This window comes from Platichthys flesus, chromosome 6 (genome assembly GCF_949316205.1).
Source record: "Platichthys flesus chromosome 6, fPlaFle2.1, whole genome shotgun sequence".
Lineage (NCBI taxonomy): Eukaryota > Metazoa > Chordata > Actinopteri > Pleuronectiformes > Pleuronectidae > Platichthys > Platichthys flesus.
In genome coordinates, this window is record NC_084950.1 from 2313853 (window position 1) to 2328493 (window position 14641).

General features: G+C 43.9%; 1 protein-coding gene across 3 annotated transcripts in view; it reads left to right on the forward strand.

Annotated features, from left to right (window-relative positions):
* The window catches only part of mical2b (microtubule associated monooxygenase, calponin and LIM domain containing 2b), a 40455-nt gene that overhangs the window by 24824 nt on the left and 990 nt on the right, over window positions 1-14641 (forward strand). The window contains exons 16-36 of one of the 3 annotated variants that reach the window (XM_062390055.1): window positions 114-242; window positions 910-1104; window positions 1246-1485; window positions 1576-1701; window positions 1980-2423; window positions 3133-3234; window positions 3356-3448; window positions 4079-4265; window positions 4469-4542; window positions 4674-4755; window positions 9190-9324; window positions 10110-10157; window positions 10631-10743; window positions 10874-11080; window positions 11207-11358; window positions 11438-11835; window positions 12007-12086; window positions 12166-12255; window positions 12345-12438; window positions 14285-14393; window positions 14491-14564. In XM_062390055.1, the coding sequence (XP_062246039.1) occupies window positions 114-242; window positions 910-1104; window positions 1246-1485; window positions 1576-1701; window positions 1980-2423; window positions 3133-3234; window positions 3356-3448; window positions 4079-4265; window positions 4469-4542; window positions 4674-4755; window positions 9190-9324; window positions 10110-10157; window positions 10631-10743; window positions 10874-11080; window positions 11207-11358; window positions 11438-11835; window positions 12007-12086; window positions 12166-12255; window positions 12345-12438; window positions 14285-14393; window positions 14491-14564 (3172 nt within the window). Of the gene's footprint in view, window positions 1-113; window positions 243-909; window positions 1105-1245; window positions 1486-1575; window positions 1702-1979; window positions 2424-3132; window positions 3235-3355; window positions 3449-4078; window positions 4266-4468; window positions 4543-4673; window positions 4756-7360; window positions 9325-10109; window positions 10158-10630; window positions 10744-10873; window positions 11081-11206; window positions 11359-11437; window positions 11836-12006; window positions 12087-12165; window positions 12256-12344; window positions 12439-14284; window positions 14394-14490; window positions 14565-14641 lie in introns of those variants that run through there. The other 2 variants (XM_062390056.1, XM_062390057.1) reach the window with 2 other exon arrangements.

Consider the following 14641-nt stretch of genomic DNA (forward strand, 5'->3'; position numbering starts at 1 on the left):
ACACTGTTGAAAAGTCAGGGACACGTTGTGCTGAGGTTAAACTGTTGAGACGATAATGAATCCTCTGCTTCTGTTTGCTCCTCTCACGCCTCTGTGTTCCCCTCTGGGTCCAGCTGTCCTGTCACAGTGCGCTACCTGCTGGTGAGGACGTGGAGCTGCGGGAGAACAAGGTGCGCTCCATGGCCACTCAGCTGCTCGCCAAGTTTGAAGAGAACTCCTCCACAGCAAAGACGCACAGCAAGGTGAGGAGCAGAATTTCAGACTGAGAGAAGAGCTGGAGTTCGATATTTACTCTGTTATCATTTTCATCCGAGCTCATGTATGAAACTTTGTTTGGAGAAGAAAAGTTCGGTGTAGGGTTAACCCTAACCCTGATGAATGAACCCATGAAACAACAACAACACATGGTAACTTTAGTTTGTCTCCAAACTATTTTGAAACTATGGAAGAAATAAGCACTTTAACAACTTGTGGTACCTAAACAGATATATACTTTTTAACTTTTTAAGACTTCTTTGTACCTGAAGATACAAACATTTAAGTTCCTTTTTTACTTTTTACTATTTGTACTATAGCACATTTAAAAATTAAAGAAACTTGTACTTTTTAAGGATTTTCAACACTTCAACACTTACATTTATTAAATAAAGTACGACTTTTTTGGACTTGTTAAGTACAAAATTAGTACTTTTAATAATTCTTTACGATCGATACTATTGGTAGATATTAAGTTCTTCCTTATATTTAAATAATATAAAAGTATATATCTGTTATTATCCAGCTGCTCCATCATCTTCTTATTCTTCTTGCAAACTTCCTTTTCTTTTACTTTTCTTATCGTTTCCTGTTTCCACTGCAAATAGTTTTCTCTCCTCAAACTTTACTGTTTCCTTTCCTTTCCTTCGTCAGTCTGATGAAGACCCTCCTGATCCATCCTCTCCTCCTCCTCCTCTGTCTCCTTCCACCTCTCCGCCTCCTCTGTCAGAAGAGGAGGATGATGAGGGAAAAAAGGAGGAGGAGGAGGAGAGAGAGAACCCCCGGTTTGCAAAGCCCAAATACGCCCCCCATCCTCCTCCTCTGCCCCCCACCCGCCCCAAGTGGCAGGTATACTTCTCCCACTTTACTTTCACTCAGACATTGGTTTGTTTTTCAAAAACATCTTTACCATGAATCCACTTTCTCCTCTTTCCTCTTTCCTCCTCCTCCTCCTCCTCCTCCTCCTCCTCCTCCTCCATCTCCATGCAGCCGTCCATCTACCTTCGCCTGCTGGAGAACTCCCCCAAACCCTCCCCCCCTGTGAGCAGCTACAGTCGCTCTCCCTCCCCCTCCTACTCTAAGAGCCCTCCCCGCTCACCCAGCCCTAATGTCACAGAGCGTTACTACCCAGAATGCACCTCTCCTGACCTCGCACCCTGGCGTTTGTCTGCCTCCTCTCTGTCGAGCGCTGGTCCTGCAGCTGATTGGTCAGACGAGTCCGTGCAGCAGGTGAACTTCAGTATTTGACGTCACAGAAGTTGTGTGCAGCTGGTTTCGAGTGTTTCCTGTTGTCGCTCTGACCTCCGGCTGTTTCTGCAGAGCACAGCCCACCAGCAGTCCTTTTCTAGGAGGAGCATAAAGGAGCGAGGCGACCTCCTCTCCTCCATGTTTCCCACGTCTCAAAAACCTTCTCCTGCTCCTCTTTCTCCTCCTCCTGGGTCCCAGGTTGTGTATTTCACCGGCTACTGGCATGGAATGTTTTAACAGCTTTACTAAGTGTATGGGTTTATCTTTTTAAATCTCTACCCTATCTTTTCTGCTCTGTAGCTCATTCTGAGACACTTGATGAATGCACATCCAGATTTCAGTGTCACTGTTTTGTGTTCTCCACCCACTCTGTTAAAACAAGCCCTGGATTTAAGTGGAGATCAAGTTAATGTTTCTTTAGTTTCATCTTTCTGTTTTTCTCAGTCTTTAATATCCGTCTAATTCCTCTTCTGTAGGTGGAAGTCTCTACCTCCTCCCCTCTTTCTTCATCTCCTCCTCCTCCTCCTCCTCCTCCTTCCTCTGTATCTACGAGCTCCACCGTCTACCCTGTAGTCCACCCTGTCCCTGAGCCCACTGCCCAGGCTGGTTTCTCCTCTGTCTCTCCTCCCTCTTACTCGTCTGGACACAAAGACAGGACTCGTACAGACTCCTCCAGTCACTCGTCTTACTCTGACTCTGACTCTGTAAAAACAGAGCTAATATCTTCCACTGACGCCTCCCAGTGCAACCACCAAACGTCTCCTCGCCTCTCCAGCGCCTCGTCTTCATTCCCGGTTTCTTTACCACATAGGAATCTTGAGAAATCTCAGACTGATCGGAAAACTGATCTGGAAAAACCCCACAAAACGTCTCTGGAGACATTTGATGATGAGAAATTAGCTGAACATGATCACATGAAGGTAACGGTCTCCTTATGCTTCATCATAATATCATCAGACATTATAAAGTATATAGAATTATGCAAGATTAATTACAATGCATATGTAATTAAATGGCATATAGATACACAAAGCTCACATATGTACAAATTAAAGTTGCAAACCAGATCCAAACAAGAAATACATTCATAAATACAGTTAATAACTAAAAAAAAAATCATAAATTTGTATAACATCAAAATTAAGTAAATGTATTCAGGTAGACAGTATTATAATAATAATACATTTTATAAAGTAGAGTGTCATTTAATAGAGCTCATACCGCCACAAAGGCCCAACAGTTTTTTAAATTCAATCCAGCTGCACCACATTTCACACACTCATTGAAATAGGTCCATTCAATATTTCTGATATTTTTCATCAATATTCATAAACTATTCTCTGAGAAATCAATGAGAAAGTTGAAAAACATCTCACACGAATAGAGCATCCAGAGCTAAAGTTAAGAGAACCATGTATAGAAAACATGATTCAGAATGTCAGAATGAAACTGAATACTTAAAGTACTTCAGATTCATGTTACATTTATTATTGTCTGTTTATTGTTTTTTCACACATAAATCAGCCTTATTGTTTCATATATATAACTCACAGCTGGGACCAGAGCTCGATGTTAAACTGGTCCCAGTCGCTCGTCCCCTGTAGATAAACTGTGTTCTGGTTCCTTCAGTCCACTGGGATCTGTCCTCTGGAGACCACCAGACACTTCAGTCCAAAGTCGCTCTCTCGCTCTGAGAGTTGTCCAACTGGAGCGGCTCGTTACAGTAAAGAGGTACCGGCTGAAACCTCTGTCACATGAATCCAGAGTGCCCCCCCCCCCCTTCTCCTCTTTGTGACTCTACTTCTGTTGTTTCCTCTTCCCTCTGTCCTCGCCTGTGTGTCTGTGGCGTTAGCGAACAGTGGGAAAGGTTTCCTCAGCCATAGACGCTAAAGCTCAGTTACTGGCCATCCTGTATGAGACAGACCACCGGCCCAGTAGCACGCCGGTAAGACGCACCCCCCCGTGTGTGTGTGTCGCTGAAACTAACCCGACCCAGAGCTTGTGGCCTTTAATTAACAGAATAACATACAGTTAATGGAGTTAATTATAGGGCTCCCAAGGCTGAAGAGGTGAATGGGTTGTGCTTTGTCTTCATGAAGGAGAAACGGTTTCTCACCACAGAGAAACAAGATCAAGCTTCAGGTTGTGTTTGCATATTAGGGTTAATAACGCATCTTTGCCATTATCGTTGTGTGACTTTTACTGATCTGAACCACAACTGAACGCTGGATATTACCCATGATCCTCTGCTTCCTGAACCAGAAGAGCCGCACCTGTAACAAATCCACCAAACTCTGTTTTAGAATTCTTCATATTTTCAAAGTTTCCTGCTGAATATTGTGGATAAATTATTTTTATTAATAACTTCTAAGTCACACAGATTTGAGCTTGTTGCCGTAGTGCTACTTCATAACAGCCCTTTCTGTCTATGTCTAACATTTCTTATGAGATGTGTGCAGCTGCTTTTAACAGTTTCACCACAGGTTCTTGCAGGGTTCTCTCGGATATGAACGCTGAATCATAAAAACCTCCACCTGTTATCAGAGTAACCTCGTCCTTGTCTCTCTCCCGTCAGTGCGTGGCACGTAAGGACTTCTCTGCCGGGCTCGGCGGCAGCGACGTCTGCCACTTCTGCACCAAGCGTGTGTACGTGATGGAGAGGCTGAGCGCTGAGGGCTTCTTCTTCCACCGCGAGTGCTTCCGCTGCGACGTCTGCAACTGCACCCTGCGACTGGGGGGGCACACCTTCGACTCTCAGGAGGGTGCGTTTGATTTACTCTAACTGTGGAGGCTGGGTGTGTCTATAACATGTACAGGAGATGAAGATGAAGACTATAGAACATCCAGTGAATTATCAGAAGCCTGAAACATTTTAGCCTCTTTTTAAATTAGGTATACACAAAATCTAAAGTTAATGGATGATGTTATTTTATTGTGATAAATTAGTGTGTTTTTCATTTTGCAGCAAAGTTCTACTGCAAGATGCATTTCACCCAGCGTCAGTCCAGCTCCCACTCGGGCAGGTTCAAGAGGAGAATGGTAAGAAACACTGCAGTTATACACACAAACAAGAAAACTAACTTAAAGAAGTATTTAAAAATAAAATCAGTCCAGGATTTAGTTATTCATTTGATGTGTGATAGACGTTTCATGAATGTTTGTTGATGCAGGACGACCAGAACCGTGCCACACCCTTGTCTCTGGACGCTGGAAGCTTCTCGGCGATAGGCAGCGGTCAGATCCATCCCCCAGGTACCCTGGTTTCCTTGCTTAGGCGAGGCCTGAGCTGGCCGAGGCGTGCCAGCCGGGCCGTGTGTGTGTTGCCTCGACGGCTGTTGGAAAGTGTGTGTGATTCTGTCTCGGCTGTGGGCTCCCACGTCAGGAGCTACTCACACGACTACGTGTCCCTGTACGAGCTGCTGAGCCTGGGCTGCCCTCTGCTCTGCATGATGCACGAGGTGCTGGGGCAGATCTCCCAGGAGCCTCGGCTGCCGCCGCTGGTCCCAGAGCAGCTCGTTTAGGGGAGGGACTAACAAAGGGCTCGATTGAGACACTTTAACCTGACAAGAGCAAATCTGAGTTTGTTCGCTTGAGTTTCCCAAAACCAGCGAATCAACTTATAAATAGTATTCATTTTTTGACACCAAATAATATCTGTACTTTCTCCATTCCAATTCTTTATGGTCATTTTTACTTCTGTGTTTTTTAAATCATCAGTATTATTTAAAGCAACTTAAAAAGTTGCATCACAAGATTAACTTCCACAGCTTATGTGCCTGAGGTTAAGTTTTCCTTTAGATACAGCGCAACAAAAAAACATTTAAAACTCACACAGATTATATTGTGTATTTAGTGTTAAACCGTGTGGGGTATTTAAGTTAAGGTAAATGTTACATGCTAAGTGAAGGTCAGGGGTGATGCATGGATAATACGCTGCAGGATGTAATGAGCACAGTTTGTTGCACTCTACCGACTCACATGGGCTCGTTCCAGCTGATGATCCGTCACCTACAGACGTTAACAACTGACTTCCATCCCATAACTGACATCAGATGATCAACAGTTAATTCAGATCCTGATGTTCAGTCAGTGGCAGGTTCAGTTTCCCCCAGAGACTGTCGATAAAGATGACAAGTCTCCACTTCCAAAGTTGAAGCCAAAACATCTTGTCAGGGGGCGGCCATCTTTTGTTTATGATGGTTTTTGGAGCCGGAGTCTGCACAGTAGTGACTCTGTGATCCACTGCTCTTGTCTGAGAAGCCAATCAGACACTTCCTGTACAATCTGTTACCATCATAACCTGGAACACGCCCACTGACTCTAACCTCAGAAACCGTCTGTGTTGGTTTCATGAACTGAACGATGTGGTAATAATCTGCCTGCTGCACCTGAACTCAACAGAGACCTGCAGCGGAAACAACAAAACAGTAGTTTCCTACTATTATTATTATTATTATTATTATTATTATTACTTTAAAAATGATTACAAAGTAAATATTGTTTTCCTCCCCTTTACATCAATAGTTCTGTTTGTCACAGGAGGAGCCACATTTACTTTTTGCAACAGAAAAGTACTTTTATTTGCAGTGGGTTTGGAAAATCAATACATTTTGTGCCTTTTTAATAAAAGTATTTTTGGTCTTGATGCAAATCTATACAAACCAAACACGGAGCCTTATCCTTAATCATTCCAGGCTTTTTTCCCGCTTATCTTAAAGACCAACACACAAAGACTGAATATTTTATTGACTCTGTGAAGATTTTTCACTTTGTTGTTGTTTTTTTATTCAAAGTTCTTCCTTTATTTTGTTGTTTTCTGTGTTGTAAATGATTCCTGGTCAGTTTCATTGTGTTGTTGTGAGGATCCACTCTGAAGATGCACTGACGCGTCCTATTGAATGAACTTCACTTCTTTGTCCTGGTATTTTCATCACTCGCTTTATTCCTCCGCTCCTCCCACATTTCATCCATTTGCTTCTTTCCCCCGAAATTCATTCTCCTCCTTTTTTTTTGTTCACTTCATTTTGTTCAGTCTGTTTTGAGTTTCCAATGCTGCACCCTCTGATTGGCTGTTTCCTGCCAGCGGGGAAGGTGACGATTGGCCGGGCTTCAGTCATAAAACCTTGTTGTGTTGCTTTTGCATTGGCTGCCTTTGTAGCTCCGCCCCCTTCCCCTCTTCTTCCTAACCCAGATTAACCAATCGCAAACCAGCATGAGCCCCGAGTATGGCATGCGATAAATGTAGCATGATGACACGTTAAATAGAGTTTTTTAAAATATCACAGTAAACAAGTAGCGTCAGGTTCAACCCGAAGCTTTTTCCATTCATGGTTCTCACGTTTCCTAAAAATAAAAGAATGTTTCCAGAACAGATCAAAACTTTTTATTGTTTTTAACAAATTCTATGAAAAAAACCTCATTGATCTGTTCCTACACTATTTTGTGACCGCTCCTAATGGCGATATGAATCTTTAGCCACGTTAACAGTGAGGCTCAAACCATCCGATCAGTCAGTTCAACACTTTAATCCAGAATAAGTATCTCAACAACTATTGGATGGATTAGATTAGTTAATCCTAGAGCATTTATTTCTCCTGAAGATTTGGCGCCCCCTGAAGTCCCAGTCACATGAAGAACTTCAGACTTGGTTGCACCCCCGTCGTTGAGTTACCTCCACTAACCTGTGCTGTGCTTCCTCCGTCAACCTCCCTAACTCCAACCATCTGCACCCCCCCCCCCCCCCCCCCCCGAATGCCCCCTGTCGTCCCCATCAGCAGCCGCCGCTCTTCTCAGGCCTGTAGACAGTAACGTGTTTGTCCACGTGTCTGTGGTGTGTCTGTGGTTCCGTCTGTTTCAGAAGGACGCCCCCCCACACCAGAACCCCTCTCCAGATCTCTCTCTTGTTCCTCCTAGACTTTGCTCAGGAGCTCCGCAGCCCCCATAGCCAACTTGTTGCACACTGCCAGATCCATGGTGTTGGCTGTATTGTGTATTTTTTGTAGTTGTGTACATCGTAAGTCTCGTCACAGGCTCACAGCTGTGTGCTGTTTGTTTTCTATCTGGAAATTTACTGTAAAATTGCTTAATTTATGATATTTATAAGCTGTAAATACATTGAGAAAATAAATCGATTTTGATTTCATAAACAATTGGCTTCGTCCTTTGTTGCAGATTAACTGAATTGCGATATTTTACTGATTCTGAGAGCCGGAACTGATTGATTAGAAGTTAATCATGTTACAGAATAAGCATCACAGAATTTCATGATCTTCTAACAAAATGATTAACAACTTCATCATAAAAAGATAAATCCCTTCACCTCCGCTGCGTTGAACTAACGTCACTCGAACGCGTCATCGTCCCAAATCACAGCTTCAACGAATAACATCCGAGCTTTGTAACATCTGACGAGAAGCTGAACAGAAGCTCAGCGCGGCTGTTCAGCTTCGTCAAATGGCTTTTTAAAAATCAATCCAACTGTTGAATGAAGCTTCAAAAGGAAAGCAACAACAACAACAACAACAGACTCAATGCAAAAAGCTTATGATCAAACTTAGTTCAGCTAAAATTGATATTTAACACAACTGAGGTCGAAGGTCGCCCTGAACAGAAGTGAAGTGAACCTCCTCCTCTCGTCTTCCTCGTGGGCTGGTGGGTCTTGTCTGTCCTCTCCTGTGGTGCCAGGTTTTTAAACACTTCTCTTTCCTCAGACATCGCTCCAACACTTGGTTTTAGCTCCTGTTTCTTTAAAGGTCCGGTTCGTAGGATTCAGGTGAAAAGGATCCATCTGCAGAAACTAAATATTAAAATAATCCTTGTGATGTTTCCACCAGTGTGTTTCATCCAAATTGCACAAATTGTTGTTTTCTTCACCGTAGAATGAGCCGTTTGTACATAAATACTTTTTATTTACATCAGGAGCGGATCCTCTCTACGGAGGCAGCCATGTTTTCTACAGTAGCCCAGACTGGACAAACAAAACCATTTGAGTTTTCATGACGACTGAAGGTTTCCACAGGTTCTCCTTTCAGAACTTTGGTCTTTTTAACGTTGCAGAACTTTCACATACACGAGTAGAAGGAAACCCAGAGAGCACATACCTCCATCCCACCACGTCAAAGCAGTGACTCAGTTCTTCCTCTCACACAAGAACTTTCACTTTAATCTGTGACCTGATCTGTTACTCGTCACAGATTGAATGAATTCTATGGAAAAGGCTGCAAAGAACGTGAAAAATAAAATATCCTGGACAGTTGGTGGAGGTAAAAACCTAAAAAAACAAACTAGAGGAAAGAAACACTGACAAAGCATCACGAGTCTCCTTTAACCTAATGATCAAAAAGTGAGAACTTCCCAGTAAAATACTCGTTAGTGGAAGTTCTGGTTATTTAATGACACAAATTTTGTATCAAGACATGGGAGGATGTTGTTGGAAGATGCTTTTCTGTGAGTACTCTACTATGAGCATGATATTTAATGTATCAGTTTAAAAGATCTTAATACTTCATTGTGTAGAATGAGTAAACTCTAGTGTTTTTATTATTTTTCACTGGTTGTTTTTTATCTATCATTATTAGATTAATGAAATGCATAAAAAGAGAAGCATGCATGTGATAATTATGATATTTAATTAGCTTAGCATTAGCTTAACACCAGTGAATATCTACTTAGTGTTGTTATTTGCAGGTGCGGCTGCCGGTTCTCACTCGGAGCAGTTTGATAAAAGTCAGAAACGAGTTCCTGACGACCTGGAGACGGGCGTCGAGGCTCTGGAGGCCGACGCCGCGATGTCTCAGGGTCAAAGCCACGAAGCAGCCAAAGGTCAGTGCAGCTCCTCCACTCTAGCGTTTGGTTCATGTTTCAAAACCCCCAAAAGAATATGAGGGAAAATATTAAACTCTGGTCGTTAAGATACCAAGAATGTGACTCTGTTGTTTTTCCTCAAAGCTTTTAACAAACACACTGTTCAGCACTAATGAGTTTCAGCTTCTGTTATTACTGGAGAACATGATATTCCCAGAGAGATAATCTTAAACTGGCTGAACTGTAACCAGTGACCGACTTCAGTGTGTGTGTTAGCCCCCCCCCCCCCCCCCCAGTTTTGTCTGGGAAATCAGGGTGTGGTTTACAAACTGTAGCTTCTCCCTGCTCTCAGTTTATGTCTCAGTTTTCCTGCACTAAACTCGACACACACACACACACACACACACACACACACACACACACACACACACACACACAAGCACACACACACACATTTCTCTACATGCGCTAGCTTAGCTTTAACTGGTGTGTTTCCTCTTGTCTTCATTACTGATCTTATAATATAATGTAATTTGTGTCAATTATTCATCTTGTGTTACAATAGATGATAGATCTTTGGGGCCGATGCAGATATTAGGGAGTACAAGATTACTCATAATTATCCATCGGCTGATTTTTATATATATATATTTTAAATAAGTGTCCATGATTATTAGTATGTTATGGAACCCTTGTGAAAGAAGTGTAATTGATGTTTGATATTTTACTGTTTGATCATAACCTCTTGTTAAATGCTGTATACATATTGATATGATATTCAAACCTGCCTGTGTCTTATTTAGGTTCAAACACCAAACAGAACAATCGATGGAGGAAGAAGATCAGAGCAAGTGAGTAACTTTTGCTTTTATCTTCTGGGGCCCAGTCTTTGATCTTCACTTACAACACGTAGATATTTGCAGCTTCAGATCCAGAGTGCACATATACAATATATACATATGTTCTCTATATACTGTACATACAATGCAAATGTTTGTATTAGGTTATAAATAATATAATTGTTAGTGTTAAGGTATCTAAGCTGCCTCAGGAGTAAGGTACAGCTGTAATTCTACATTTTAACCGCTAGAGGTCAGTGTTGTTGTCTTTTGAACACATCAGGTCAGTGAGGTAACGTCTGTGCAGCTGTGAATAAACATCTGTCTTTGTCTCACACAAAGTTAAAGACTCAGAGTCAGTACTTAGTCTTTATCTTTCTACTCTGTCCTGGTCTGTAGTTAACTGATCCAGTATTTGTTGCATACTATTTTGAATGTCTGGGTGTGTGTGTCTGTTGTGTTTGTGTGTGTCTGTGTGCGTGCAGCCTTCCCGCTGATCTTCATCAAACACTTCCACAGAAGTCTACCTCTGGACAGAGACCCACCGGAGACTGTACCTGAAGACTTCGAGGAGATCACAGCAGCAGAAATACAGACTGTACGTTGAGTTGTTCAGGATCACGTCACTCACATGCAGCGTTTCACGGATTTTCTTTATTATTGATAATAATTAACAATCTGTTGATCTTCTGACTTGAATTTGATTCTTTCTGTTTCCACCCTCTCAGAACTGTGGTGGAAGTCCGAAGACGTCGGAGCCAGAGACTCGTCCGGACAGAAGTGAGAAGAGAGAAGAAGCTGCTCCAACAACAGTTTCACCCCCAAAGACTCGATTGAAGATTTCTGTGGCCGACAAAGAGAAGCTGTTGAACTGGGACGTCGGGGTCACGCCTGAAGAAACAGAACCCAGAGCTCCACAGCAGCAGGAAGTCCAGGTGGAGTCTCCACGTGGTTATTAGCTGGTTTTTATGAGAAGAACGAAACCTGGACAGATTGTGATGTGACACAGATATGATGAATTAATCCCACTGCTCTTTTTCTGCCCTGTGATGTTTCATCAGGTGACGGCAGAGACGGGAGCAGATCAGCTTCACTCAGACTCGTCCCAGAGCCAGACCTCCTCCCACTCCACCTTCCAGCTCATAGCCAGTGCCTTCAGGAGGAGGTTTAGTGGGACCAACCCCCCCAGCAGCTCCAACACCACAGTCACAATGTAGGTGTGAAATACCTCATCAGTCTAAAACGGCTCTTTGATTTTTAACTCTGGTTATTATTTATCTTTTCTTCACCAGGAGGCCCAAACGAAATGGGGCCCACAAGCCGAGGCCCCTGTCGGATGGAGCGTTCAGCTTTGGCTCCCTCTTCAGTTCCATGAGTCAGGAGGCATCCAGAGTGAAGGAGGAGGAGGAGGAGGAGAAGGAGGAGCAGCCTGAAGCCCGGTTGGGGCCTGTAGGGGCCGATCCGTGGGGGGCCGGGCAGGACCTGCCCTCGCTGCTGCAGCAGGTGTCCCTGAAGAGCCGCGGAGACTCGGGAGGCGGGTTTTCTGACGACATGGGTTCGCTGCCCCGCAGGAGGCTCGACCTGTTCTCCTCCCTGAGGCTGAGGAAGAGGGAGGTGTCGGAGATCGATGGGAAGGAGCAGGAGGTGCAGAAGGAGATCAGGACCATTCTCACCAACCTCAGAAACAAAGGTCAGCGCAGAGGGCAGACACTGGAAATATGGAAATATGTGTTTAAATACTCTGAATTATTTTGATTCATTCATGACGTTATTCACAAGATCTGTTGTTTTATAGTTTCATCCTCAAATATTTAAAATTGGCTTCTCTGACTTTATCATGATCATGTTCTTTTTAATTTAGCCTCCAGTCGACAGAATCTGGACTCTCCTTCCTCCAGTGATGATGAAGATGAAAACCTGCCGTTCCGTCAGAAGTTTCAGGTACCGATCATTTGTTCAGATGAAAGTTTATAAACTTTATTTATATGGACACGTCTTCTGAAACGTCTTCCTGTCTCAGCTGTGTCCAGAGAGACAGAGGAGGAAGCAGGAGAAGATCGTGGCTCAGCAGACGAAACGGGAACAACTGAAGAGACTTCACAGAGCTCAGGCACGTTTCGTTTTATTAAAATATAACATTATAGCTGTGTATAGATTAATCTCATTGTGTGATATAATTTGATTTTATTCATGGTGCAGGTGATTCAACGACAACTGGAGGAGGTGGGAGAGAAGCAGAAAGACGTGGAGGAGAGAGGAGTCACGATAGAGAAGATCATCCGAGGAGAAACTGGTACGAACAGCAAATCCACACACAGACAAAGATCCCTGAACACAGAGTTCTTAAGAAAAAGGAATCTGAGGTTTTGAGAATGAAAATGAAATATTATAACATCATATCCTCCTCCACTAAAGAGAAAAGGTCTGTGTGGTTCTTTCTGAAGATCATGTGAAGCTGATGAGACTAAACATAAGTATTTAGTTATTTAATAAAACTAAATTTTAACTTTAGATGCTCCATATTCCTCGTTTTAACACAGGAGACTTCATTCTCATTATATTATGACTTTATTTTTGTACAAATATTATTTTAACGCCCCTCCGGGTTCCGGCTCCTACACAGCTTCACTTTCTACAGCTTCCTTTCAGCATCATTGAAGAATAATGGATTCGCAGCCTCAGAAAAATAATACATGAAATCTTGAAATCTGAAAAACCCTCTACTGATATCACAACTTTCTCTTTTCACTTTTCAGCCTCTAACACGAAGGACACATTTCAGATCATGTCTCAGTTTCACCTGAACGCCTCGTGTCAGTCTCTAAAGCGTCTTCGTGCTTTTCAGCTGAGAAGCGCTCGTTCTTCTTCTGCTCTTTGATTCCAGCGGCCGCACTTCTCAGGCCATTTAAAAAGAAGCGCTGCATTGTGGACTGGATCTGTTAAAAGCCTCCGCACACAGTTAATGGCTCCGCTCACAATAGACACTGACACTTTACAGAGGCTTCGTCTTTTCTCTCTTTTCTTTCTACAGTACAGAGCTTTTGTTTGTGCTCCAGTAAAGAGAGAGTGTGTGTCTCTGTGTGTGTGTCTGTGTGTGTCTTTGTGTGTGGGACTTGTTATTTGTATTATGGCTAATTGACTTGAAACTGAAATATTTTGTTCTTTCTTCTCCATCCTTCCCTCTCAACCCTGCTGCATTCATTCATCTCTCCCTCTCCATCTCCCTCCATCCCTCTCTCCTTCTTTCCATCCTTCGTCTCCTCATCCCTCTTTCCTTCCATCCATCCTTAATCTCCTCCCTCGATCTCTCTCATTCCTTCCATCCTTCGTCTCCTCCCTCATCCCTCTCTCCTTCCTTCCATCTTTCATCTCCTGCCTCCATCCCTCTCTCCTTCTTTCCATCCTTCGTCTCCTCATCCCTCTTTCCTTCCATCCATCCTTAATCTCCTCCCTCGATCTCTCTCATTCCTTCCATCCTTCGTCTCCTCCCTCATCCCTCTCTCCTTCCTTCCATCTTTCATCTCCTGCCTCCATCACTCTCTCCTTCTTTCCATCCCTCGTCCCCTCCCTCCATCCCTCTCTCCTTCCTTCCATCCTTCGTCTCCTCCACCCCCTCTCCTTCCTTCCATCCTTTGTCTCCTCCACCCCTCTCTCCCTCCTTCCTTCCATTCTTCGTCTCCTCCCTCATCCCTCTTTCCTTCCTTCCATCTTTCGTCTCCTCCCTCAATCTCTCTCTCCTTCCTTGAATCCTTAATCTCCTCCCTCGTTCTCTCTCCTTCCTTCCATCCTTCATATCCTCCCTCAATCCCTCTCTCCTTCCTTCCATCTTCATCTCCTGCCTTCATCCCTCTCTCCTTCCTTCCATCCATCGTCCCCTTTCCATCCCTCTCTCCTTCCTTCCATCCTTCGTCTCATCCCTCCATCCCTCGTCCCCTCCCTCAATCCCTCTCTCCTTCCTTCCATCCTTCGTCCCCTCCCTCGATCCTTCTCTCCTTCCTTTCGTCCTTTGTCCCCTCTCTCCATTCGTCTCTCCTTCCTTCCATCCTTCGTATCCTCCATCCCTCTCTCCTTCATTCCATTCTTCGTCCCCTCTCTCCATCCCTCTCTCCTCCCTCCATCCCTCTCTCCTCCCCTCCCAGAATCCTCTCAGTCTGAGGACGGTGACGAGGCCCGGTTCTATCAGTCCTGGTTCAAACTGGTTCTGGAGAAGAACAGGTTGGCCCGCTACGAGTCTGAACTCATGATCTTGTAAGTTGCAGCATCTGATCACACACAGACACGCCTCCTCTTCCTCCCCAGCAGAGGACACTCAGTTTTCTCCTCCTCCTCCTCCTCCTCCTCTTAGTGCCCAGGAGCTTGAGCTGGAGGACACACAGAGCCGCCTGCAACAAGACCTGCGACGCAGAATGTCCGTCGAGGGTAAAGAAGGAAGTCACACACCAACCACCTCACTGATGATCAGGTATAATGGTTCGTTAACCTCCTCCTCTCGTCCT